Source organism: Myotis lucifugus, unplaced genomic scaffold, assembly GCF_000147115.1.
Source record: "Myotis lucifugus unplaced genomic scaffold, Myoluc2.0 scaffold_161, whole genome shotgun sequence".
Taxonomy (NCBI): domain Eukaryota; kingdom Metazoa; phylum Chordata; class Mammalia; order Chiroptera; family Vespertilionidae; genus Myotis; species Myotis lucifugus.
In genome coordinates, this window is record NW_005871209.1 from 867,952 (window position 1) to 892,838 (window position 24,887).

Below are 24,887 nucleotides of genomic sequence, written 5' to 3' on the forward strand. Positions count from 1 at the left end.
GGGGAGCTGGCATTCTGAAAGGAAAACACTGCTTGGGAAGAGGGAGGAAGTTTGCAGTAGGGCAGCCATATCCTATTTCTTAGAAGTCATATGCTCATATTCCACTTTTATGAGGAGAAAGAAAGCCAAATGAGAAAAATATATAGTTAGGTATTTGGTATTAGTGCTTAAAAAGAAAAAAGAAAAAAGAAGAAGCAAATCCTAGGGCAAGACCTGGAGTTGCATTTATTCTGCCCAGTGACTCATTGTTGACATGCGCACCCACAGAAGGGTGAGAAGCCTGCAGCACACATAATAACTCCACTGTTCAGATCATGTACTGAGGGGACAGGCAGGGGGCTGGCATTTCATAGGGCACCTCCTACAAGAGCCAAGGCACTGCCCTGAGCACTTTATGTGTGTTTTTAACCAACCTCGACAGCTCCTGAGAATGCAGTGATCCCATCATAACACGACAAGCCCAGGAAGTTGGGTGAATGACTGAGACCCTTCTCCAGTGTATAGTGACCTATGAGTCAAACCCAGTTCTCTTCACCTCAACGCCATTGTTCTCTCTTAATGTGCTATGTCATTAAGAAAATGTTAAGTCATACTTGTTATACTTTGGTGAAGGAGGTGAAGTGTTTAGACATTTTAGAGAGTGGACTCTTTTTTAAAATTTTTTTTTAATTGATTTCAGAAAGGAAAGGAGAGGGAGAGAGAGATAGAAACATCAATAAGAGAGAATCATTGTTTGGCTGCCTCCTCCATGCCCCCTACTGGGGATCAAGCCAGCAACCCAGGCATGTGCCCTGACGGGGAATCAAACCCTGACATCCTGGTGCTCAACCACTGAGTCACACTGGCCAGACAAGGGAGTGAACTCTTTGGAGGGTTCTCTCAACCTGGACGCCTTTCCAGCATCAGTTCACAAGGGCTCTGAGATGCTGCTCTATATTCTGTATGTGATGATTCTTTGCTGCAGCGTGGAGGTTACTATAGTGTTCCTTGGACAATATCTATGGCAGTTTGGTTTCTTAAACACCCAATGACTTTATATCATAAAAGACCAAACGAGCAGCGACTCTCACGGTGGGCAGGGCGGGGTGCCGACAGTGTCCCAGAGCGTGCAAAGTGTCATGGTGCAGCAGACATGTCCCTGATGGCCTAGGGGACGCTACACACGCATGATTTAATCATGCGCTGGGCCTCTAGTATATAATAAATCTGTCTTCCCTTTGAGACATGGACACAGATGATGGCAAAAGGTGAAATTGGAGTATACTTAGGAAATGTAAAAAGCTGCTTTCTCTTACTATGGAATTGAAATTAACACTAAGCAAAGAATTTGGAATATGAAAGTGTGGATAAATTCATAGTTTTTCAAATTGTTAATTGTTTTTTACTATCGTGAACATTATGCATTAGACTTGTAAAAATCTGGGATAACATTGAATTTCTCTACCTATATCATTTCTACTGACAGTTGAGTAGACCTTTAGTCAGTTGTAGTAAGCACAGTATAAAATGTAAGTATTTCTAGTGTCTGGAAATTGTTGCTGTCTGGGGAGAGATGTGGCAGTTTAGAGTGGGTGTGATGAATGAATGTCGCCCAGTGTAGCAAGATGTGTGCATGTTCCTCCTACACACTGCTCTAAAGCCTAGCCTTCTGAAAATTGGTCACAGATTTCACCCAGGAGATTTTAAAGAAAAAGTGAACTTTTTCCCTAATGCTAGTTCATCCTCTGAAAATGCATGCACTTTTCTTATCACAGGGCTGAGCAAGCACACACTCTGCCATTGCACTAATTAGGGACATGCCCTATCTGTGGGCACACCCTGCCTGGGATGCAGGTTGAGCAGAGCCCAGGATGTATTGGAGCCCCCATGGTGACCTTGCACAGCCATACACAGAGGAGCCAGGCTGCTCCACAGGCCCTGTTCTAGGCGGGCTGGGAGCTAGGCCGAAAGCAAATGGTGTGATGTGAACTGTCACTGGGCAGATCTGCCTTAGGGAGAAAGGTGAACCTAAAAACACCCACAAGCTCTCACTTAACTCTTGTGGGCAAGAGGACCCTGTTACCCTGGCCTCCCTCAATCTCTTCACTTTCCAACTCTGGCCAAGAATTAATTCGTGTTTGAGACCAGTCCTGAGTAGAAGAGACACCAGGAAGAAGGGGGCAAAAGGGATTCTGATGGAGATGTGGCCCGGGAGGAGAAATCCTAGACAAGAGGTCAGCAAGCGGAGGTTGCTAAGAAAGCCCAGCCAGACCACGAGGAGCAGGTAAACCGAGACCCTTTTATAGAGAGAAGAGTGCTGCTCCGAAAGGGAAGGACTTCCAGCCCCAAAGGACTTGGAATAAGCCTCTAGGAATCTGAGTTACTGGACCAAAATGGAAGCCAATAGGACCGAGAACCACAATGAGGTTCACTGTTTAGCACTCTGGCTATGAGGACACCAAGGAAGAGAGACTGTATGCCAAGTCCTGTGCTAAATACCTTCCATGTTAAACCTAGTTAGCTTCCCCTTACTTTTCAGAGAACTGTCCTCCTGTTCCACCCCTTATAGCCTGATGGAGAGATTCCAGAAACCCAGTAAAGAGAACTATGTACCAACTGATAGTGACATTTGTAGTCCCTTTAAAGTTTCCCATCTCCAGGGACTGCTAGCTTGGTCAGCCATGAGCAGCTGTGCCGTCTCTGAGCATCTGAAGAAAAACGATTCTTTGGTATCTCTGTCCTCTTGCTTTTCTCTTCATTATCCAATTACTCCTTCCACATCATGGAAGAACCAATCTCTGTGGGGACACCCATCCTAATTAGCTTTCCCTGGTTCAGAGAATGCGCTAGCACCATCTCACAGAGCTATTTTGTGTAACCATTAATATTAATGTTTGAAGTCTTTGGAAATGAAAACAACTTTTTTTTAAAGCTATAATTTTGGTCATGTAAAAATGCTCATGAAATCCAAAACTAAAGGAAACTGTCCCTTAATTTTCATGGTCTTACATTATAAAGTTTTTCTTCCTGTTTCTCAGTTGATTCTCTAATATGTTCCATGTGATTTTTTTGTATCTAGCTCTGATAAGGCAAATACGGTAGCATTCCATTTTGATGATCATTGAAACTGTATTTATTCTCCAGAGCAGAATACTTTCCCTTGGAGACCTGAGCATCAGGCCTGGCTGTAGAGTGACAGGAATCTTGATGAGAACTGTCTTCCCGTGGACCATCCCTTGAGGGATAGATGTGTCAGTTTGCATGGAAAAGGTCCCCATCAGATTTACTTATAAACATAACCTGGTTGGAATAAATGGTTGACATGGAACAAATCTGGGAGAAATTTTTCTTAAATGCTTTTCGTGGGAGCAGTGTTAAGATAGTCAGTGATTTGAACATTTTAGCTGCAGAGTCCTTTCTTCAGCTGGCAGTACCTGCAGAAGCCTGGCCAAAAGGCCCCCCACGGCACCTGCACTGTGCCCCAGGCCCTACAGGGAACAGTTTAAAATCTGCATTCTAACTAGGAATATTTAAGTTGTGCAGAAAGGAATCAATTCTCTCCCGTTCTTCTTGTCAGAGATGCGTCAGAGTCCATAGCTGGGTTGTTGACACAGAAAGTTTAAGAGGAATAAAATGAATGGAGAGAGTTTCAGTTCCACCAGTGACTTTTTGCTTTCTTGGATCTTTGAAACTCTACCTTATTTGCCTTTGGAGGTATTTTCTGTTTATCAATGGATTTTTGAAACAAACAAGCATGCAGATGTATTTGCTTGCTGTTTGGGGGTGAAGATGTCACACGTTCCCATGCATGGTTTCATAGACAGTGTTGACTGACGACAAAAACCATATGCCAAATGGAATTTTTATGGCTCTCAAGATGTCAAATATAATAAGCCTTTGACATAGGTTGGTGGTTAAAGTGATAAGGATGGATTGGGAACCTAGTCGTTTATTGTGAAAAAATGAGAAGTGATATTTTAGAAGTCCAGGTCCAGACTGACCCCTCAAAAGCTTGCTTTTCTCAGAGGAGGATCCTAAACTAACTCCACGGAGCCCAAAGCCTGTCTGCTCCTCCTGGAGAATAGCTGATTCAGACCAAGGGCAGTCATGTGGGAGGGGCTCCCACCTATAGACAGGATCTGTTCTAAAGGAGCGTCTACTCCATGCCAGCCTGTTCTCTCTCATTAAATCTGCATGTGCTGTCTGGTCCCAGTGTACCCGGGGTGTAGTTTATCCTGCAGGAATTATAAAGCTATCTGCTTAGCACTTCAATGTCTGGAATATCTCTGTGGGAGGAATGTAACTGTGGCCAAACTTCTGACATCAGCTTTCCAATCTGGTAATAAACCCACTATTTTGGTTAAGATAATGTTTCCTAGAATTTCCCTAATAATCTACAAGGCTCCCAAGCAGGTCCAGCATGACCTGAGAGGGAAAGTAGGGGTGACCGGCTTCACCATTTATTCTGGTTAGGGGGTGGAGCTCAAGGTTCCCCACAAAGGCAGGGACTTGCGTGGTTTGAACCCCCCCTCCAGCACCGAGGCAGAGTGCTTGGACTTACCTGTACTTTTCCCCAGGTGTGGGGCAAGCAGGGAAGAGGGAGAGGTGGGGCTTCAGAGCTGTCAGCTGTCGAACATCCAAAATGGAGTCAGACTCTCTTCTATTAGTCTGGTATTCTGCTTGAGTAATAGTCACATTGTAGGCAGATATTTTCCTTTGGGACATTGTGGAAGTCAGTCACTTACTGAAAACAAAATGTATTTGAACAGCATTCTTATAGCATTTATCATCTTTCTTGGCATTAATTCCAGGCCAAGGTGCTTGAGCTCTTGTGAATAGAGCATGCCTACTGGTAACACTGGGAGGGTCTCTGAATATCTGAGATACAGTAATAGTAGATGACAAGGATGGGTGTGCCCCTGTCTTTTAACTGTGTCTTCATTGTATAAAACTCCCTTCAAATGAGGAGGATTTGTTGCCCTTCTTTCTCCACTCTCCTTTCAACTCTGTCTATCTCCCAACCCCACCCTACTGCCAGCTTAGGGAATAGGAAGGGGAGTTTTTCCTGTATGCTCTTGATAATGGTTTTATGTCGGAGTGGAGCATTAAACAATCAGTCCTTTCCTAGCTGAAATCCCTCAAAATAGAAACAGCTAATGTCCAGCAACTCAAAATAGAAGGCCAACCCACTTCGGTAATTGGGGGTGGATGTGCACTTGTTTCTCTTGAATGTCTCGGCACCAAGTTCTATAGCCAAGCATTTTATATTTTATGGTGTCCATTTGGGGTTTTTTCTTTGTTATGTTCGAGGAGCCATTTGCTCAATAACTCCTGTTTTGGAATACTTCTAAAGAGAAATCATTACAATTGTGTTCTTTCTTGATCATCTGCACTCAAAGTTATTCTCTAAGGAAATTCTTCAGGTGCTCCATCAAATCACCTGAGTGGAGGGAGACTGACAGTTTATTTAGTGGAGAATCTTGATTAGATCCCCATTTTTGATAAGAAGATGTAAGCCTCTTTAAGGATATGAACTTTTCCCTTGTTCAGTAACAGAATGATTGTACCTAGCCTCAGCCTGTTTGCTGGAGAGCTCTTATTAAAAGTTCATTTGAGAGAAATTATATACATAATGGATTCCCAGAAGATATGCAGTCTGTCCATCTGATTTGGTGGTTCTCAACCTCATCTATTAGATCTTAATATAAAAAGGCCACCTTTACTATCCTGAAATGAAAGTTTTAGATAATATAACCTACTCACACAAATTACCCTATCGATAAGCATGCCTTAATGATATGTAAAGAACAAACAGAAGGAAAGAAATTACAATAAAAATAATGTTTATTTCAGTATGTAAATGTCTGGGCAGAACCCTTTCAGAAGACATAATGAAATAGTCACCTATCTACACCTCCAGGTGGAATGGCCATGGGGACAGGTGGGCAACTGCATACAGATGCAGACTGACACCTGAATGCTTTCCTGGGAACTGAGATACCACAGAGGCATGCCCTAGGGGACATGGTTTTCTAAAATAGTGAACAACTCTTAGTCAAATTACATACAAAACAAAACAATAGTCTTCTCTTGGTTTTTATTGTGGTAGCACTCCTGGAAATTTTAGTGTGTCCTGACACACACACACAAAATTGTGCTGATATATGAAACAGAGTTAGATTCTGGGCTTAGATTTTTATAAACTGTTTGTACTTATGTGCATGTCCAGCAGGGCATTCAAATGTGCAATAAGTCAATTCTTTGTGGTTTTTCCTACATTTTTGCATAACATCTAGCATCCCTGGCTGCTGCCCAATAGATGCCAGTAGTGTCCCCGCCTCCTGGGACAACCAAAAATACCTGTACAAATTTCCAAATTGCTCCCTAGAAAGTTGTGCTGCTATCAATAAGAACCACCGCTCAGCTATTCTAAATTTTATACCTGGATCATGGTATAAAATCAAAACAGAATGTCTGGGTTTTAAGGTTCTTTTTTATTAACTTTTACTTTTTATGTAGTTTTCTATAAAAAATACACTTTTGATGGTATTGAAAGTATAGTCATTCAATGATATTCTTTGATTTTTAAAATTATTTTTATTCAATTTATTGGAGTGACATTGGTTAATAAAATTATATAGGTTTCAGTTTACAATCCTATAAGACATCATCTGTAGATTGTAATGATACCTTTAATGTCAGCAGGAACATTTCCATTAGATCTCAGGGCCTAGGGAAGCTAGCTAGGATTATTTTAGTATTTTTATATTTTTATATCTTGTATTAGATTTCATGATTCTCTTTTTAGTTTCTATGCTAGGGTGCTTAGGGCCACATTTGTGGTTTACTTTTAATAGTTATGAGTACATATTCATATTCATATATATATATATGTGTGTGTGTATATATACACATATATGTATATATGTAAATATCCTCTTCTAATCTCATAGTATTTGTTGTTTAACTCAAAATACTTATGTTCCTAATTTTAAATGCTTGCATTGATACCTCAGATTCTTCTCAAAATGAGATAGAGTATGAGTAAATCAATAAAGTAAATAAAGAGATTTGGGACCTCTGTTTGGAAGTTTTTGGAATCCCGGGGGTATTTAAATGTTATCTGTAGGCATGAACAAAATGCTACACCCCATTCATTCTGCCTACAAACATGAAATGTCTCCAAATTCCTAAGTTGTTCCATAAATAAGCCATTTCACCTCCTTCCTAAATTTTTTCCATCCTTATTTTTATCACTAAAAATATGGGACATACAAATGCTATAAAAATAAATTACATTTTTCATCTTTGAAAATGAAAAAAATCACTCAGATGTTCACACAAACATAAACAAGAATAAAAGTGAAAAACAATATTCACCGAAATTCTCACTTACTTACACATTGTATATTATCTGTCCATTTTTCCCCTGATATTTTCCCATATTCCTAAGTAATTATATATAGATTTTTTTTATTATAATTTACTTCAATTTCTTTTCTGGAATTAGGTAAACATCCATAAATGCATAATATGTAACTAATGGCATGTTATTATAATCCATTTTTTCCTTTTATTTGGATTGTTTTAAATAAATTTATGGACCTGGAATTACTTGATCAAGAGTAATGTGTGTGTGAATTGCCTTCTGAAAGAGTTTTATAATAGCTGCTGTTGGATAATAAGTTTTTTAAACTTCTTTCCTTAAAATAGAATTCTTGAGCCCTCTGCTGGAAGCATTCAGTATCTGTCTGAAGTAGTAGTATATGGCAATTTTACAATTCTAAATAGAAGATTTTTTAAAAGAAAACCAATTGATGGCAAAATTGTGGTTAATTTCAAGATAAAAACATAACTGGCCAAACATAATTTTTAAGAAGATTTATATTTTAAGAAGATATCCATTGAATGTCCTAAATTAATTTGTGAATATTTATTTTCTTTGTGTACTTCACAGAAACCATCCATTTGTAGTTCAAGTACTTAGTGAGCACCTACCATGTACTAGGACTTACTAGAAGTTAAGGATGGATTGATGAAAAAAATGCTCAGGGAATGTTTTCTCAGAGTGATTCCAATTGCCAGACCAACACACTATTGCACTTGTTAGAAATGGATTACCAGGGGCCTGAATTATTACTGTGTATGGAGCATAATGAAGTACCCGAGGATATTCAATGCTCCAAAAGTTACACTAGTTCAGATAAGAGAATGAGTAATAGAGCCTTAGTCCTTTGTAGAGTACTACTGGATATTAATGGTATAGTTTTCATAGGAAGAATTACTTCACAGCTTCCTTCCATGAAATGAGGCGTCCCCAGCCAGGTGCTCCTGAACACCCAGTGTCCACCGCTCTCTCAGCATGGACTGCACCACAGTGCAATCATTCCTTTTGGCTCTTTGCTTTTGCCTCTGCTCCGGCACTCATTAGTAGCACAGCAGTGGCCAGCTACACATGAACAATGGCTTCAACCCTATTCATTTTTTCAGAGACCTTCCATCTTTGGCTGTCAGTATTTTAACACTTGGAGTGCGGGTGAATTTCCCGCCAAAATATAAGATGGCTCTGTCTTTTGGTTTTGTTCCATCCACCAAAAGGGTGGATTACAAACAAATATTTGGTAATACGCAGTTACAATCGGCCCGAGTTTACACATTTCCCGCACTCCACCGCAAATCTATATGAACCGAGTTAAAGACGGCTCCCGCGGAGTACGCGCAATTCACGCGAGCCGACTTAACTCGTTTCCCGCACTCCAAGTGTTTCTTTCTTCTCTGCTCATGCTAGCATTATAAGAAACTAGGTCTGTGTGGAGAAGCCCAGCTTCATCAGTAAAGCTCTATGGCAGCGGTTCTCAACGTGTGGGTCGTGACCCCTTTGGCGGTCGAGCGACCCTTTCACAGGGGTCACCTAAGACCATCCTGCATATCAGATATTTACATTACGATTCATAACAGTAGCAACATTACAGTTATGAAGTAGCAACAAAAATAATTTTATGGTTGGGTCACAACATGAGGAACTGTATTTAAAGGGCCAGAAGGTTGAGAACCACTGCTCTATGGGATGAAACCTCCTGTGTTCATCACACTTGAAAGAGCACTAGTTATAAAAGTAAGCCTTAATAATTAATGTGGCTTTTTTATAACTGGTAATGACCATCATGTTTCATTGTATTTAATTGCTGGGACCACTTCTTTCTCTTAATGTTAGAAACTATCAAAACTTTGTTCTGCTTTCTCAAATAATGAGGCCATTTTTAAAGGTGATGTAAGTGTATATAATTTATCTTTACATTTTGCTAAATAATATATTTTGTTAATTTAAACATAATGAAGAACACTGTGTTGGACATGACTAGCTGACAGAACAATTAATCTCAGAGCTTTGAAATGCCAAAGTCACATTAATGGAGAAGGAGCTAAAAAAAGAGTAGGGCTTGCTCAGACAATGTGAAGGAACCCAGCTTTTTCATATGAAGAATTATTTGCAATTTCAGTGAAGTGAGGCATCCCCAGGCAAGTGCTGTGACAGCACCCTGCGGCGACCACTATCTCAGCATTGATCACACCACAGCTAAGAATTCCATTTGACTTCTTTCTTCCCTCTCTTCTCAGGCACCTAGATAGAGTATTTAATCCTCATCCTTCCAATTGTCCTAAAATAGAAAAGGAAGAACTGGTTTCAGTGGTAATGTCTATGGACTGCAAAATTCTTTAAGTCACATTAATGGTAATAAACAGAATTATTGCAAGATAACAAAAATTACCAGTTTTCCTGGTAGTGTAATGTTAGAGTCCTCATCTATTCCAAGGTTTCTTCTTGGCATCTTAGAGAAGGCTAGGCTATGCTTCTGCAACTTGCCTGTAACCGTAGGAATTTCACATAAACCAAATGACCTTGTGTAAACATGTGAAGGAAGATAATAGAATCTCAAAGTGATATCTACACCTTTCTTTTTTTTTAAAAAAAACTATGTTTTTTATTGATAACTTCTTTTTTTTTTTTAAGAGAGAGGAAGGGAGAGGGAAAGGGAGATAGAAACATCAATGATGAGAATGGAGCCCGCAACCAGGGCATATGCCCTGACCAGGAATCAAACCCCAATCTCCTGGTTCATGGGTTGATGTTCAACCACTGAGCTACACTGAACATATTCTGGCTAGGCTACACCATTCACTGGCCAGGCTACACCATTCTTTTTCTTTACTAGGATATTTTAATTATTATTTTATCTTTGTGGTTTTTAACAGTCTTTAAAATATTCTGAAAATCAAATCTGGTTTTCTCTTTTTTTCATATTCTAATGAATTGAACATAAGTTAGTCCTTTTTTTTTTTTAAGAAAAGCAAATAAGAATGTATTGGCTGCAGCAAAAACTCACTTAGAATAGGGAAACAAGGAAGGGCATGGAAGTAACAGGAGAACCTAGGCTGGGCTGCTTCGTCCCACTGGGAAGTCAGAGAAGAGGGGGCCCTGGTTACAAGTCTCATGGGGTCCCTTAGAGGTTAAGGGATATGTGCCTGTAGGGGGAGAAAAGGGAGAAGGAAGTGGCTTGAAGTAGTACTTTTAAACATTTGATTTTGAATCTTTTAGATTCAAAAATTTTACAAGTGTTCTTACTGTGTTTGGAAGGAAGCCCCCTAGAAAAATTTGTTAATTAGGGCTCAATCATCAAATCACAAATGTATTATATACAACACAACACAACGGTCACCTTTACGTGGATACATTATTACAACTATTAGTTGAAATGTCTAAGTGTCCCTTCATTTAGCACCTTCAATTAGATAGTCCTTGATGAGGATTAGCATGTGACCAGGCTCCCCTATGAAGGCTTTTGACATCTTTTTTTTTTTGTATCCAAATTATGTTTACTGGGATGTTCCCCACTCATCTTGATTCGAGGTGCTTTTAGTGCTGCTTCCTTCTGAAGGATCATCCTTCTGTAAGCCTTGCTTTCCTCCTGGTGGCTGAAAAGAACAGTGGAGCAATCAACACACAACACTACCGTTTGCGCCTGGCTAAAGACGGTGGTGATTTTATAGCATCCTGGGCACTTCACATCCATGAAGTAGGAATTGGGGCTCTGCACCAGGCGCTCCTTCTTGTGTTTCCTCTTCTCCTCTTCTGGAGAGGGATGAGATCCTTAGCGAGAGGCAGGTTGTCGTGGGGAGGTCGTCACCGCTGGAAAAGCACTTTTGACATCTTTTAACATTTCTTTCAGGGACTGTAGTTTTCAAACCTGTGAATTTTACTAAATAATTCTAGTAGGTTCTCTTCCAGGATGTACAACAGCCATGAACATAAAATAGGATAGACCCTGCCATCCAGCTTTCATAGATAAAACATGAGATAAGATACACACACATAATTCATTCAGGGCAAAAACACTTAGCTGCATGAAAAAGAAACATAATAGTTAGCATTTATTGCCGATTTACCATCGTAGAAACAGTGTTATGAGCCGTAGTCTACACTCTGACTGCCTACACAACATCCATTTCCTCTTTTTTCTTTGTACAGAGCTCCAATTAGATTGGAGACAGTAGTGCTTCTAGCCATAAAACGTCAACTTCCTGTGTTCTTTTACAGCTATGGTAGTCACATGGCCTAGACCTGGCAAGTGAAATGTAAATGGGAGTCTATGTGGCAGTGGTTGTAGGAAACCTGTTGTTTTCTGATAAGTAATGACAGACTTAGCTGGCACGAGGTTTTTGTTTTATTGCCTCCTCTTTTCTTTCTGATCTGAATGGAGATGCAATGTCTAGAGATATGGCAGCTATTTTGTTGCCATGAAACCATAGGCTAAGATTAGCCACATAGGAAAATACAAGGCGCTTGGTTTGTTTGCACGCCGGGCTGCCTAATCAAGTATTGTGGAAAAAATAAAACCCATATTTGTTTAAGCCGTTTTGTTGACACAAAGCCATACACAGCTGTAGTGATACAAAGCATTTTCTCAGTTCTTAAAACAATCTTTTGAGATAGACATTGTTTTCATTGTACTGGGCACATAGAATTGAATCATTTTCCCAATCTCATTATGCCAATAAGTATAGGAGCCAGGATTTAAAGTCAGGCAGAGTGACCTAGAGCCCATGGGCTTAGTTCAATGTCTGTGGTAGTTTGTAGTCCCAGGAGGTTAATCCCAGCTGGAGGTTGCAGGGAGGGAAGACCTTGAAGAGTTTTGTATGGGAGGTGGACTTAGAGTTGAATCTTGAAGACTGGGTAGGGTTTTGACATATGGATATTGAAGAAGTTAGGATGAAGATTATCAAGGTGGAGAAAAAGGTATTGCCTGAGTGTGAACAGTGGACTCTTGGCTCTAGCAGAGGGACCTAAGGATGCAGAATTATAATTCAGTTATAAAAAGTGGGTTGGGGTCACATCATGAGAGTTTCTACTAGTAAATACAAGGACAGAAAGTTTGAACTACATTCAAATATTGGGACCTGATTTATGGAAAACTACTGAATTCTAATCAGTATTGCTTAAATCAAGCATTTCAACAGAAATATTTATGAACATTTCTCAAATGTTAGAAACATTTTAAAATAGATTTCATATGTTTTATTATCCTTACTTGATTAATTTTCTTTCCTAAAAATAAACTTAAGGTGTCAGTGGTAGAGGTGCTGTACATGAATAATTGATAAAATTCTTTTGCTTTAAACATAGGCGCCACCTTGTGGATAAAAATATCCTTAGTTTACACTTAGAATAGAAACAAAAATTACATTCATAGCTAGATCTTATGGTTCATGTTCTGTTTACAGAATTCTCTTGAAGAGCATTATGCAAAGGGTTTTATGTGTCTTGAATATATGATCATTTAACATTTATTTATTCAGTTGTATTTAATTTACTTGATGGTTTATAAATTCAAAATTGTGATAATTTGACGTTTTGCTTTACTATACAGAAAAAAAATCCCAAATAAACAAAATATTAAAAAGAGGGGAAATGTGCTCATTTATTTTCATAAATAATATTATGCCACCTTTAATTTGCAGTTGAAGAGTACTTACAGAAGTGCTTGTGTTCCTGTGTGCAGTTGTGTGTTTGGTAAAGACCTTAGCTGTCTAGCTTTAACATGTTCAATTCCTTCAGGCTACTCTATCCACAAACCCAGAAGTAATCAATGTAAAAGTTTCCTGAAGGGCCCTAGCCGGTTTGGCTCAGTGGATAAAGCATCAGCCTATGGACTGAAGGGTCCCGGGATCGATTCCGGACAAGGGCACATGCCCGGGCTCGATCCCCTATAGGAGGCGTGCAGGAGGCAGCCAGTCAATGATTCCCTCTCATCGTTGATGTTTCTATCTTTCCCTCTTCCTTCTTCTCTGAAATCAATAAAAATACATTACAAAAAATAAAAAAATAAAAGTTTCCTAAAGCAAGAAATGAGGAAGATAGCTTTGAAGACTTGAGATATAAAATTTTCTGAAGAAGCTGACTTACTGTTCATAAGGGTGGAGGAAAAGGTCACCCTACGACTTCTCATGACGATTCAAGAAAATCCCTACCAGCAACTAATTTAAGAAGCAACATAAAAGTGGGAGGGAAAATAAAGAGAAGGAAAAGAATAACAAGACCAATTTGAGAGGGTGGACGCTTAGTGATGTGGGAGGAGGAGCTGCAGAAGGAATGGCGGGGACGCCATGGAGTCTGTGTACCACATCAGTCCTAGCGCTGCCCTCCCGGAGTCAGCCAGGTGAGGTCTGGGCATTGGTGGAGGTGGCCTATCTCATCATGCCTTGTGCAGAATGTCACCCGAGACTCCTCCTCTTCCATTGTTTTGGGTCCCATGTCCTGCCTGAGGAACTGAAACCAGGAGCCCTAGACTCATTCCAGTTTGAAGGGTCTTCGTTAGAGTTTGCACAGTTTCAACTACTCACTAAGGACACATTTGGACTAAGTATTCAAGAGTGCCTCCTTCCAGCAGGGCAATGGGACCACTTCATGACTGAATTCTGATGTAATAATTCTCACTGGTAACTTTAGAGACCACCACCTTCTACTGCAATTGTCGCTTCTACCTCTATTGCTTTGTCACACCAGCCAGTGTCACCCTGACCACATCCACCGGCCAGGTCTTATCCCAAGTTGATCAAAAGGAGTGGAGTCTCAGCATTTGAGGTAGGGCTCAGCTGTGGACCTTTCCTCGGGTCACATGACCTAGCTTGCCATAAGCTGCAGGGGAGGTTCCACCATGAGATGGTCAGCTCCCCAGCTAGCATTGTCCAGTTCCTCTCTTCCAAGTTCAGCCCCTCTGCATTCTGCCACCTGGAGGTCAGATAGGAGTGGGTGCCGGGAGATAATATTCCATGCAGATGGCCCTGTGAACAAGAGGTACTCGTGAGCCACCTGAGATTGCATCACAACCTCTTTGTTTAACCTGGAGAAACCCCAGCCCCGTCTCCACTAGAGCAGGTGAGCATCATTGAGCAGAGGCAGTGCCCAGCCCAGTTAGGTGTCTGTAATGTTTTTCACCTTCCCCACTGCATCCTGGACCACGTGGCTTTTAGCATCTTATATTTCTTGATCTCTGTTGTTATTCAGACATGTTTTGTCCGTTGTTGATGCCTCCCTCTGAGCTAAGCTCCTCCAGTTTGATGAGTGACAGGATGTGTCAAGATACTAAACATTAGCTTCCGCTCCTCCACTCTGCTCTGAACTCTCTGGGGACACCCTCCCTCCCTGTAGGTGGTCCTCACGTGACCTGTCCTCCCATCTGTCCTGCATTGAGTGCCAGACTAGATGCTGATGGACATTTGTTTCTGAAAGACCTCGACGTGACCCACATAGGCTTTGCAGGACTGGCTCAGCTGTCCTCCCTACATGGGCATGTTTGAGACCCCTTCCTTCTGCAGGAGGCTCTTCCTCAGCCAATTATCCTAGGCAGGTGACAGACAAATTCACGATACTGTGAATTGTGAGGATATCGAACCTTTGTATTCCTGCCCAAACACATTCTCTGGAAAAATACATCAGAACAACCAGTCACCAAAGATCAACAAAGTTGAATTGAAAAGACTCTAGTGCAACTGGCGCTTGCAAACACTGGTTCTGTTTCCATCAGTGAGACCCAGCTTTCCTGGTAGGTTTTTTGTTTTTTTCAAAGTGGGTCCTTTAAAAGCACCTAGGGATTTTCTGTGATACAGTGTCTTTTAGAAAAACGTACGTTATAATGAGAGAGAGAAAAACAACAACTACAGAACGGTAAAGCAAAGACAAACACCATCCTGGCCGGGTTTTTCATGGGAGGGTTTCTCCAAGGGGGACCGCTGGACGTGTTGCACGTGCTGAGGAATATTCCTCTTGTCTCTCTGTGATATCTGCCTTTGTGTTTGGCATTACCGAGCCTGGGAGGTTATCATGAATGCCAGTCGTGTGTAATAAGCGCAACTGACAGGATTTAAAGGCTAAGCCTAACCTTTCTAATCCATCTATTCCCCATTCTGTGCCTCAGGCCATGCCTCTTCTGCAAGAATATACTACATTCTTGCGCCTGTGATGGGAGCTGCAATAATTTCCTGACTGTCAGTCAAAGCCTCTCTCCTGGAGGAGTTGGGGAAATGCAGGCTTCTCCTTCTGACTAGAAGGAAAAGGAGCTATAAAGACTTTTCAGAATAAGATTATAGTCCTTTTCCCTCTTTTCTGTTAGGTTAAATTAATTAACAGACTAGACTAATTAAAATTAGATTAAAAATTAATTCTGAATTTTAAAATATACTTAGAAATTAATTTATCAGTAATTTGTTATAAAATAAATTCACTGATATTAAGTGAGAGCTATGTGTTGGGCATTGTTCTAAGCACTGGGGATACAAAATCAGGTCTCTGTTCTTCTGGATCTTCTATCCTTTGAGTGGAGAAACAAAAAAAGAATCAAATAGACAAATATGGACTAAATGGTAAGGTGGTAAATGCTGTGAAAAAGATAAAGCAGAATAAGGGAATGAGGGCTGGAGAGTGGGGTTCTGTGTCACCTAGCATGCTCAGATAGGGCCTCTCAGGGAAGATGATATAAAATGATATTTGAGCAGAGGTGTGAAGGACATGAGCAAGTGATTGGCAAAGAAAGCAGCTAGTTGTAAACACTAGGGTCCTCAGTGTATTCAAAGAATTTTTTATGTTACAGTGAAGAATTTTGATTTTTTTCAATGACGTAAAAAGTCATTGGTGAGTTTTGAATAAAGGAGTCACATAATTTTATTTATGTTTTTAAAGAATCAACTTGACTGGTATTAGTAAAAACAGCATGAGGGGGCAAAGGAGAAAACAGTTCAATCGTTAGGAGGTTATTATATTTCATCTAGGAAGGCAGTGGATTGGACTAGGCAGCGGTTGCCAACCTTTCGGACCTCACAGACCACCAGTGGTCTGCGGACCACCAGTTGGCAACCGCTGCACCAGAGTGATATTGAGGGAAGTAGTACTGAGTGGTGATTGGATTCTGGAACTATTTTGAAGGTAGAGTCAACAGGAGTGGCTGATGGATCAGATGTGAGATATGAGGAAAACAAGAAGAGTCCAGAATGATTTTGGGGTTTTAGCCTAAATCACTGAGAGCAACTGTTTGCTGCGATGGTAGGGTTGAGATAGGAGCAGGATTGATGGTTGGTGGAGAGGATCAGAGTTCAGAATGGGGCACGTTTAGTTTGAGCTGTCTGTTAGATATTCATGTGGTGATACATCATAAGCATAATAGTCTGGAGTTCAAGGGTGAGGTCGGGGCTGAAAAAACAAACCTGAGTGTAATGAGCATAAATAGTTTTAAAGCCATGGGGTTGCATGAATCATCCACAGAGTAAGTAGAGAGAGGAAAGGAGAGATCTGGGAATGGAGCTCTGGGCATCTCCAAAGCTTACAGATTGGGAAGGAGATGGAGAGGGGTGGTTAGTGAAGTACAAGAAACCAACAAACAGAGCACTGTGCCAGAAGCAAGGGAAGGAATCATTCCAGAAGGAGAGCAATCAACTTTGCTAACTGCTGTTGACTTGAATAAGATTAATTATTGAGAAATGACTATTGGATTTGGAGGTCACTGGTGACCTTAAGAGCACTTTTAGAGGAACAATGTGAATAAAACTCAACAGGGGTGGGTTCAAGAGAGGATGTCGTAGAACAAATAGTAGTATTAGACAACTTTCCTGAGGACATTTGTTGTGAATGGCATATTTGTATGCTGATACAGATATGGGTAGGTGGCTGGAAGGTTTGATGGTGAGAGCCTGTGGAAGATCATGAGGTTTGAGTAAGAAGAGGATGGAGGAGAGAGGTACATGTGAGAAAAAGCAGAATGGGACTGAATGGACCACATCAGTGTTTCTCATGCTGCCCTGGGCATCAGAACCACCAGGGGCCTTGTTAAAGCACCAGTTTCTGGGCCTCCCCCTAAAAGTTTCTGATGCCATTAGGTCTGGGGAGGCGCCCAAGAATTTACAATTTTTATAAGCTCCCAGGTGATACTGATGCTGCCGGTCCAGGGCCTCCACTTTGGGAACCACTGGGCTTGGGCAATGGGAAATGAGTTAAGATGTTGGGAGCAGCACTACGGCCTTCTTGGGTCTAGCAGTCATCCATGTAAAGTGAATTTAGCCAACGTGGTTGTGGGCTTTTCTCTAGCCCTGTTCAGTAGCTCAGGAGTGGCAGCAGTAGACACAACGTTGGAATTAACCAGAAAAAATGAAGAGTTGATATCACCAGTATATTTAAGAAGTTTTACTTCTCTGTGATGTCTTTGTTATAAAGATGCTATTTCTTCATCTTTCATTTGAAATAGAAAATATTAGAGAATCGGAGATTGAGAAAAATGAAAGTGTATGGTTGAAATTTACTGTTGCTGGACTTAGAAGTAAAAGGAAATAATATCACCTCTGGTCTCATATTGCAAGTAGACATATAAGCCCTTATTTCTAAAATATCTATTAATCATACTGTTACGAAATTCTGAAACATACTTTGAAAAACTAAAATTTGTTTGTTTTTAAATATTATTATGAGATTACATACATCACAAGTGAATTTTAAGACTATTATATTATTCTTTGCAAATGGTTATATACTCCTACAAAAACAAGTTGTTAGGTGCAGAGCCTTACACACATGAAATGAGTATAGGAAAGGAGAAGTATGCTGTTAGAGTGAGGGCCACAGCTTGTTAATCAGAATGTGGGAAAGAACTGACTTCCATAATTCAGATAGAGCATGTGAAGTGGCAATTTAAATATAGCAATCTATTTTCCATGTTAAGCTAGTATTAATTTTTAAGTAACTGGTACTTTTCTTTTTATTAAATAACAGGTTTTGCTGGAGCCCGGTGTGATCCAGGATGTGTTAGCCGCTGGCAGCCACCTGCAGCTGTTGGAGCTCCTCAGTTTATGTTCCCACTATCTCATCCAGGTATGTGAGCTAGCATCCTGCCAACATGCCCTTCACATTCCTTCCCTCTGTCGTTATAGGCGGTACCCCACCAACTGACAGGTAAAATGGAATGGGGGAGGGATGTGGTCTCTGCTGCTAGAATTTCTCCAGGACACAAGCTGAGAGCTCCTAGGAGCCAGCTGCAGCTCTCATGTCCTAGCTCATGGCCTCCACTCTCCCTGCCCACCCCAGATCCCCACCACCCTTGGGCAGTAGAGTAACTCACCAACCACGCACAGGGTTCACTGCCAGGGCCGGAGAGATGATGCGGGAACAGATCATGATTTGAAGCAGTGCTGTCTGGTTTCCACATGGAATAACCACAAATGCACAATAAGTTGGATAGTCCTTTAAGAATTCAGTAACAGAAGCTAATATATCACAAAGTCATAGTGTATATTTAATTAGCACATGAACTTCCTAGGCAATAAATGCTGGAAAAATGAGTGATCTGTGCATTCTTCCCTTGATTTGCTGGGGTGGTCAGGAAGGCTCTGTGAGGGGCAGGGAGAAAAAAGCCTACTGTGAGTTCACACCAGTGTTTCACCTTCAGTCCTCGGCAACTTTAGACATTTTGTTTTATTTCTTTTTTTTTAAATACCTCTATTGATTTCAGAGAGGAAAGGAGAGGGAGAAAGAGATAGAAACATCAGTGATACAAAAGAATAGATTGGCTGCCTCCTGCATGCTCCCTGCTGGGGACTGAGCCCAAAACCCACACATGTGCACTGACCAGGAATCCACTGCGATCTCCTGGTTCATAGGTCAATGCTCAACCACTGAGCCATGCTAGCCAGGCTCTTTGCACATTTTTATAGGCGAAAAATCAGAGATTCAAAACGCACCCAACTTGTCCAAGGTGACATGGCTGATGAGTGGTAGGCCTTTCTGATTCGAAGGACCATTATTTCTTCTTGGATGAAAACCCTTTGGCTCAGGAGGAAGATAGGGGACTTCTTGGGCAGATAGTGTAAGATATTTTACAGAGAGTTCAGTAATAATTCCCTGTATTGGGATCCTTCCATTTCCCCAACTTGTATGAATTTTGCTGACATTTACTACAGCATTATGAAGACAGTGAAAATAAAATTTAAAAAATGATAAATCCACACAAGTTAATTCTGCTATCCTTGTGAATATGACATGAGATTAGTAAATAGAAAAATTTTATTTGTTTCCTGCTCAGTTATTTTATTTCCCTCCTAATTTTTTCCCCTAATTCTAAATATGGCCTTGATTATTGACTTCTGATACTCACTAGGCAGTTTCCAAATCTCTTTCTGCTACATCATCTTATTTCATGTTCCCAGCAACCTTGGGAGGTAGGAACCAGTGCTTCCTATGGTTATGGTGTGAGGGATGTCAGCCGTGTTCAACTAAGGAACAACTCAAATACAGTATATGAAAGTTTTATCATCTCAACTCATTTAATCTAATCGTAAATGTTTAACTATTTTTTTTCTTTTCCCCTCAGTATTGTTGGGTGATATGGGAGAGCTATAAGAGCTATTTTTAATCCCTTTCTGCAAGTAGCAAATGGGAATAATGTAGAAAGGTTACTTGACTTCAAAAGTGTGGGTTAGACTTGTGAAATTGAAATTACTTTTATATGCTATTTCTACATCAAATATTGTAACTCAAACTTTCAACAGCATCACCTGATTCACTTTTTTAATGACAGGTATAATCAATGATATATGTTGACAAAAGTTTGGTTATTGCTGCTTATCATGATGCATGTTAAAATAGTGTGTCTATACAGTTGTGTGTGCACCTATATATTAGTTTTCTATAAATGAGAATTCCAGACAAACATTAGAAGATCATGAATATTTTCCCCTACCCCATCAGATGAATTTGTTGAAATATCAAATGACTGTGGGCTTTGTAATTTAATTCTTGCAGTTTATTATTTTGCTGAGGAAAACGTATAGCTTGCATACAGATATATTTTGTGGACACATCATTTATTATTAGCTTGCTTGAACAGTGGTTGAAATTTTCACTTTCTTTTCACCAATATGCTTTCATCTCATTCTCTTGTGTAACTTTACTTTTCCGTTTTATCTGTGACCATTGCAAGATGTCCAATGTGTGGAAGGAAACTTTGACTCTAAGAGAACTGAAACCATGTGTATGTAGAAACCTTCATTATGCTAGTCTTTTAAAATAAATGCCCTCCCTTTCCTTGAGGATTATAAAATGACCAGACTGGGTCAGTCTGCTTTTATATTTTGACACAGTCTTATAATAATACTTATTTACATTTTTTGTATTATTGCTCAACTGAGTTTTGAGTCCATATAGAACCATTTTATTGAGTATAAAAATGTTTTATTAAAATGAAAAATCTTCAGTGCTTAAAACATACTTAGAAATTATGCTCCATCAATTAAGGGTAATCTCCGTCCTTGTTTAGTACTTTGTTCGACTAGGAGTCTGTGAAGCCATTCTCCTCACTAAAATGTCTGGTGTTGTCTTGTTGTTTTCAAATTACCATCATTTCTTTGGTTTTCTTCCAGAAGTGTGAAGGGTAGACCCCTCTCCTGTACTTCCTGTTGTCCTCCAGGGCTCATTAAAAAGCATGTCCAAGGAGAGCCCCTTGGTTGATACTCAATGAATCACGCCCACCCCAAGTCTCCCTGAGCCTCCTAACCACCAGATATTGCCTTGGCCTGAAGCTCTTCTGCATATGCATGGATGCTGCTCTCCCCCCACCACCCAGCAAAGGGAAGGGCACCTCGAGAGCACTGTGTGGGCTCCTTGGTCTTGTGTCTCCTCTGGGAGACTGCTGAGGGCAGGGACCCCGAATATCCTTCTATGTCAGTGAGGACAGGCATTGAATTCGCCTTCCAGGCTTATGAGGCCTTCACCTGATTAGTTTTTAGTCCCCAGGCTCTCTCCCAGGGCCGGTCATGTTTGTAGAATAAACAGGCAGATGAGCAATGAAAATGATGCTAACTGATGGGGGTGGGGTTGGGGTGGACAGGGGCTACAATAGCCCATCATCCCAAGGTAAGGTATTTGCAAACAACTCCTCAAGTTTGTATCCTTTCTCACCCTCTTTGCAGTGAAATTTCATAGGACTGTCCTATGTAGACTGTCCTGTTAGTATACTAATAAGCATGACCTGTCAGGCTTTTATCTGCTATCTGTGATCCAGTCCCAAATAAAATGTGAATACTCCCTTCCCTTTTCCTCCTTCTACTCCTCTTCCTTGTCCACTGTGATCTTTTTAAAAAGTCCATCAAAAGATGCATCAATTCATTAAACAGCAATCATTGTCTTTAAAATGGGTCCAGTAAAATGCATGGAATGCCTTGCTTTTCAGAGTACATGTGTTCATACATGCCACTCACTGTTTTAAATCTCATAAAGGAATCTCTGCACATGAAGTGGTTTCAGTGTGTCTACTGGTTTACTGAATCCCTCAGATAAACATTACAAACCTTTTGAATCCAGATTGTTTCCCAAACTCTGATTTTTTCTAGCCTTTTTTTTAAATTGAACATCTCCACCTAAATATCACACAGGATTCAAAATTAACATGAGAAAACCAGCCCTTTTCTCTATTGATGGTCCCATGGATCCATTAGTTGTCTAGAAATTTGGACATAGTGTTAGGTTCCTCACCACCATATCCAATCAGCCACCAAGATGGGTTGATTCTACCTCCCAAATATCTCTCAGACCTGATCCTTTTCTCCATCACTAAAGTCTTTAGACTTTCACCATTGCTGGTTATAGGTTATGATGAGTTCATGACCTCCTCTAGGGATCTGCTTGTTTCTAGCCTCTGTCCATGCCAAACCACATTCCCCAAAGCCATCGTTATCTTTCCCAGGGAAGGGAACCAACATTTTGGGAGCGCTGTTTATACTGTGTTTTGCACAAGGATTCCCATTTTTCCTCTGCAAAGTAATCCCTTAAGGCGGGTCAGTGTTGTTTTCTTTTTGCAGATGAAGAAACTGAAATTCAGAACTAGGATGTTGATCCAGTCTGAAAACCTCCACTTGCTCCCCTGACCACCATTCAAACTCATCATTTCATCTACAAAAGTCTTTAGCCTCGTCTCCAAGTCTAGGCCTGTTTCTCGCTTGCCCTAGTATCTTCCCTAGCCTGCTGTGTCCTGGACCCTAAGGCCTTCCATTCATGTTGATACCTGCCAATAGGGGAGATGACAAGGTAGGGAAGATCCTTGGTGACAGGCAGAGCCTTCAGTCATCTCCTTTCAATGGTATCAAGGGGCAGGAGTAGGAAAACACACACACACACACATACACACCCTCCCCTTGGTGACACACACTGTGCTAAGATCAGGGGTACTGACCACTGGACTTGGTGTTGTAGCCCCTGAAAGTGATGCATTAGGAGAAACGTGATTTGCTGAAAATGTCTTTTTTTGTAGTTAGCTTTATAAAGAAAATTTGTACATTTTGTATCACCTCCCTCAAATAGCAAATAGCATATTGTATTGTTTGATTATCAAGTGTTCTTTGTGTTCACCAAGTATCAGCCTTTATTATGATATGTAATTTAAATATATTGATAAGGAAGGACCCATCAAGTAGACTTTCCAAATAAGATTGCCAAAGTGATGAAGAAACTCCTTTTGATGGGAATATACTTTTAATATCTATTCCTAGGCAGCAGGTGGCAGTGTGAATCCACCAGATTTCAGTAGTTAATTTAAAGCAAAAATCAGAAAAAATGAAAAGAAAAATTATTTATTTTGCTACATATTAGTCTTCTGACCTAATCAGTAAAAAAGTCATTATTCACATCACACTGGGCAATATGCATTGTAATTTTTAACAAATAATAGGAAACTGTTAATGTGTCCACAGGAAATACAGTTTTGTCTTGGGCTGCTGTGGTCATTTATCACTGCACTTTGTGAAATCACTCATTTGTTCTAATTTGAATGTAAATGACTCTAAGGTTTTACAAATAAGGTGACAGACTCACATAAATGTAATTGCAGGGTTCATCTCCCTCTCTTTATATATCACTCATTAGGTTATGAATTAAATACATCGTATTAAACCAGGGGCATGTCCAATGATGATATTGTAATGGCAAATTACTCCATGCTATTAGAGGTGTATTTTTTATTCATGGACATTAATTTGTCATTAAGCGGCATTAGTTTAGCACTTTTATGGGAAAGACGTGACCTGAAAGAGAGGTGATGCTGGGATGTGAGAGGAAAGGGATCCAGTGCTCCAGGTAGAGCATTTATCACCGAAAGGAAAACAGAGGTTTGTTTCATTCCCCCCACTTGTGTTGTTCTCTGCTTTTATAAGCATTAAAGATCATTCCCCCAGATTGAAGGTGTTGTTCTGTTTACAGTGTGCACGTTTGGACATCAAGTAAAGCAAAGCCAAAATTCTTACTATTCATCATCCAGAAGCCAAGAACGCGAAAGGAGCAGGAGGGAGGACAACTCCCTGCCTGAATCTCTCTCCTCTGTGACTGATCGTATTAGTCATCCCTTGTCTTCATTTAGTCTTACACTAAATAGGCAACTGTGAGAATTCATTTTCTCTCTTCAGTGTTCAAGGTTTGTGTGTGTGTGTGTGTGTGTGTGTGTGTGTGTGTGCGTTTAATTTATTGATGAGAGAGAGGGAGAGAGAGAGAGAGAGAGAGAGAGAGAGAGAGAACACCAATTTGTGTTCCACTTCTTTATGCACTCATTGATTGATTTTTATATGTGTCCTGACCGGGGATTGAACCCGCAACCTTGACATAGGGGACGATGCTCTAACTAACTGAGCTATTCTGCCAGGGCCGATATAAAGATTTTAAGAATGTTATTCTCTCATGTGCGTAGGAAGAATTTTGGGCATATTGTTCTTCTCTTGCATAAATGGCAATTTTACTGATCTTTTACTAAGAATATATTTTCCCCTCTTTGAACTTTGAGAAGCACTGAATCCTTGAAATAGCTTCAAAGAAGCTTCAAGTATCTGAGTGCTGCTTTTGCATCAATTTCCTCATGGGTTTAACGTGGTTGGAAAATGTCTTACAGATCCCAGTTATATTGCTAGGTTCTTGAAGGCAGGATCATGCCTTACACCTCCTTATCTCTTCCTTCCTTCGCATGTTTGAACTCAGTATGTGTTGGTCAGCTCAGGCTGCCACAGCCAAATACCACAGACAGGGTGATTTAAACAACAGAAATTTATTTATTAAACACCTAGACAGTTCTGGAGGTGGAATATCCAAAATTAGGGTGCTAGCATGGTTGGGTTCTGGTGAGAGCTTTCTTCTTGGCTTGATTCTTGCTATGTTCTTACATGGTAGAGAGACAGCAAGCTCTTTGGTGTAACTTATAAGACCACTAATCTCATCCTGAGGGCCCTACCCTCATGACCTCATCTAAGCCTAATTATCTGCCAAAGATCACATTTCCAAATACTGTTACATAATGGGTTAGGACTTTAACATTATGAATTTTGGGGGACACAGTACAGTC

General features: G+C 40.4%; 1 protein-coding gene across 1 annotated transcript in view; it reads left to right on the top strand.

Moving 5' to 3' along the window:
• Positions 1-24,887, top strand: part of KLHL32 (kelch like family member 32) — a 176,647-nt gene that overhangs the window by 74,456 nt on the left and 77,304 nt on the right. Inside the window, exon 5 of the mRNA XM_023759760.1 lies at positions 18,290-18,388. Within this exon, the coding sequence (XP_023615528.1) occupies positions 18,290-18,388 (99 nt within the window). The remainder of the gene's footprint in view (positions 1-18,289; positions 18,389-24,887) is intronic.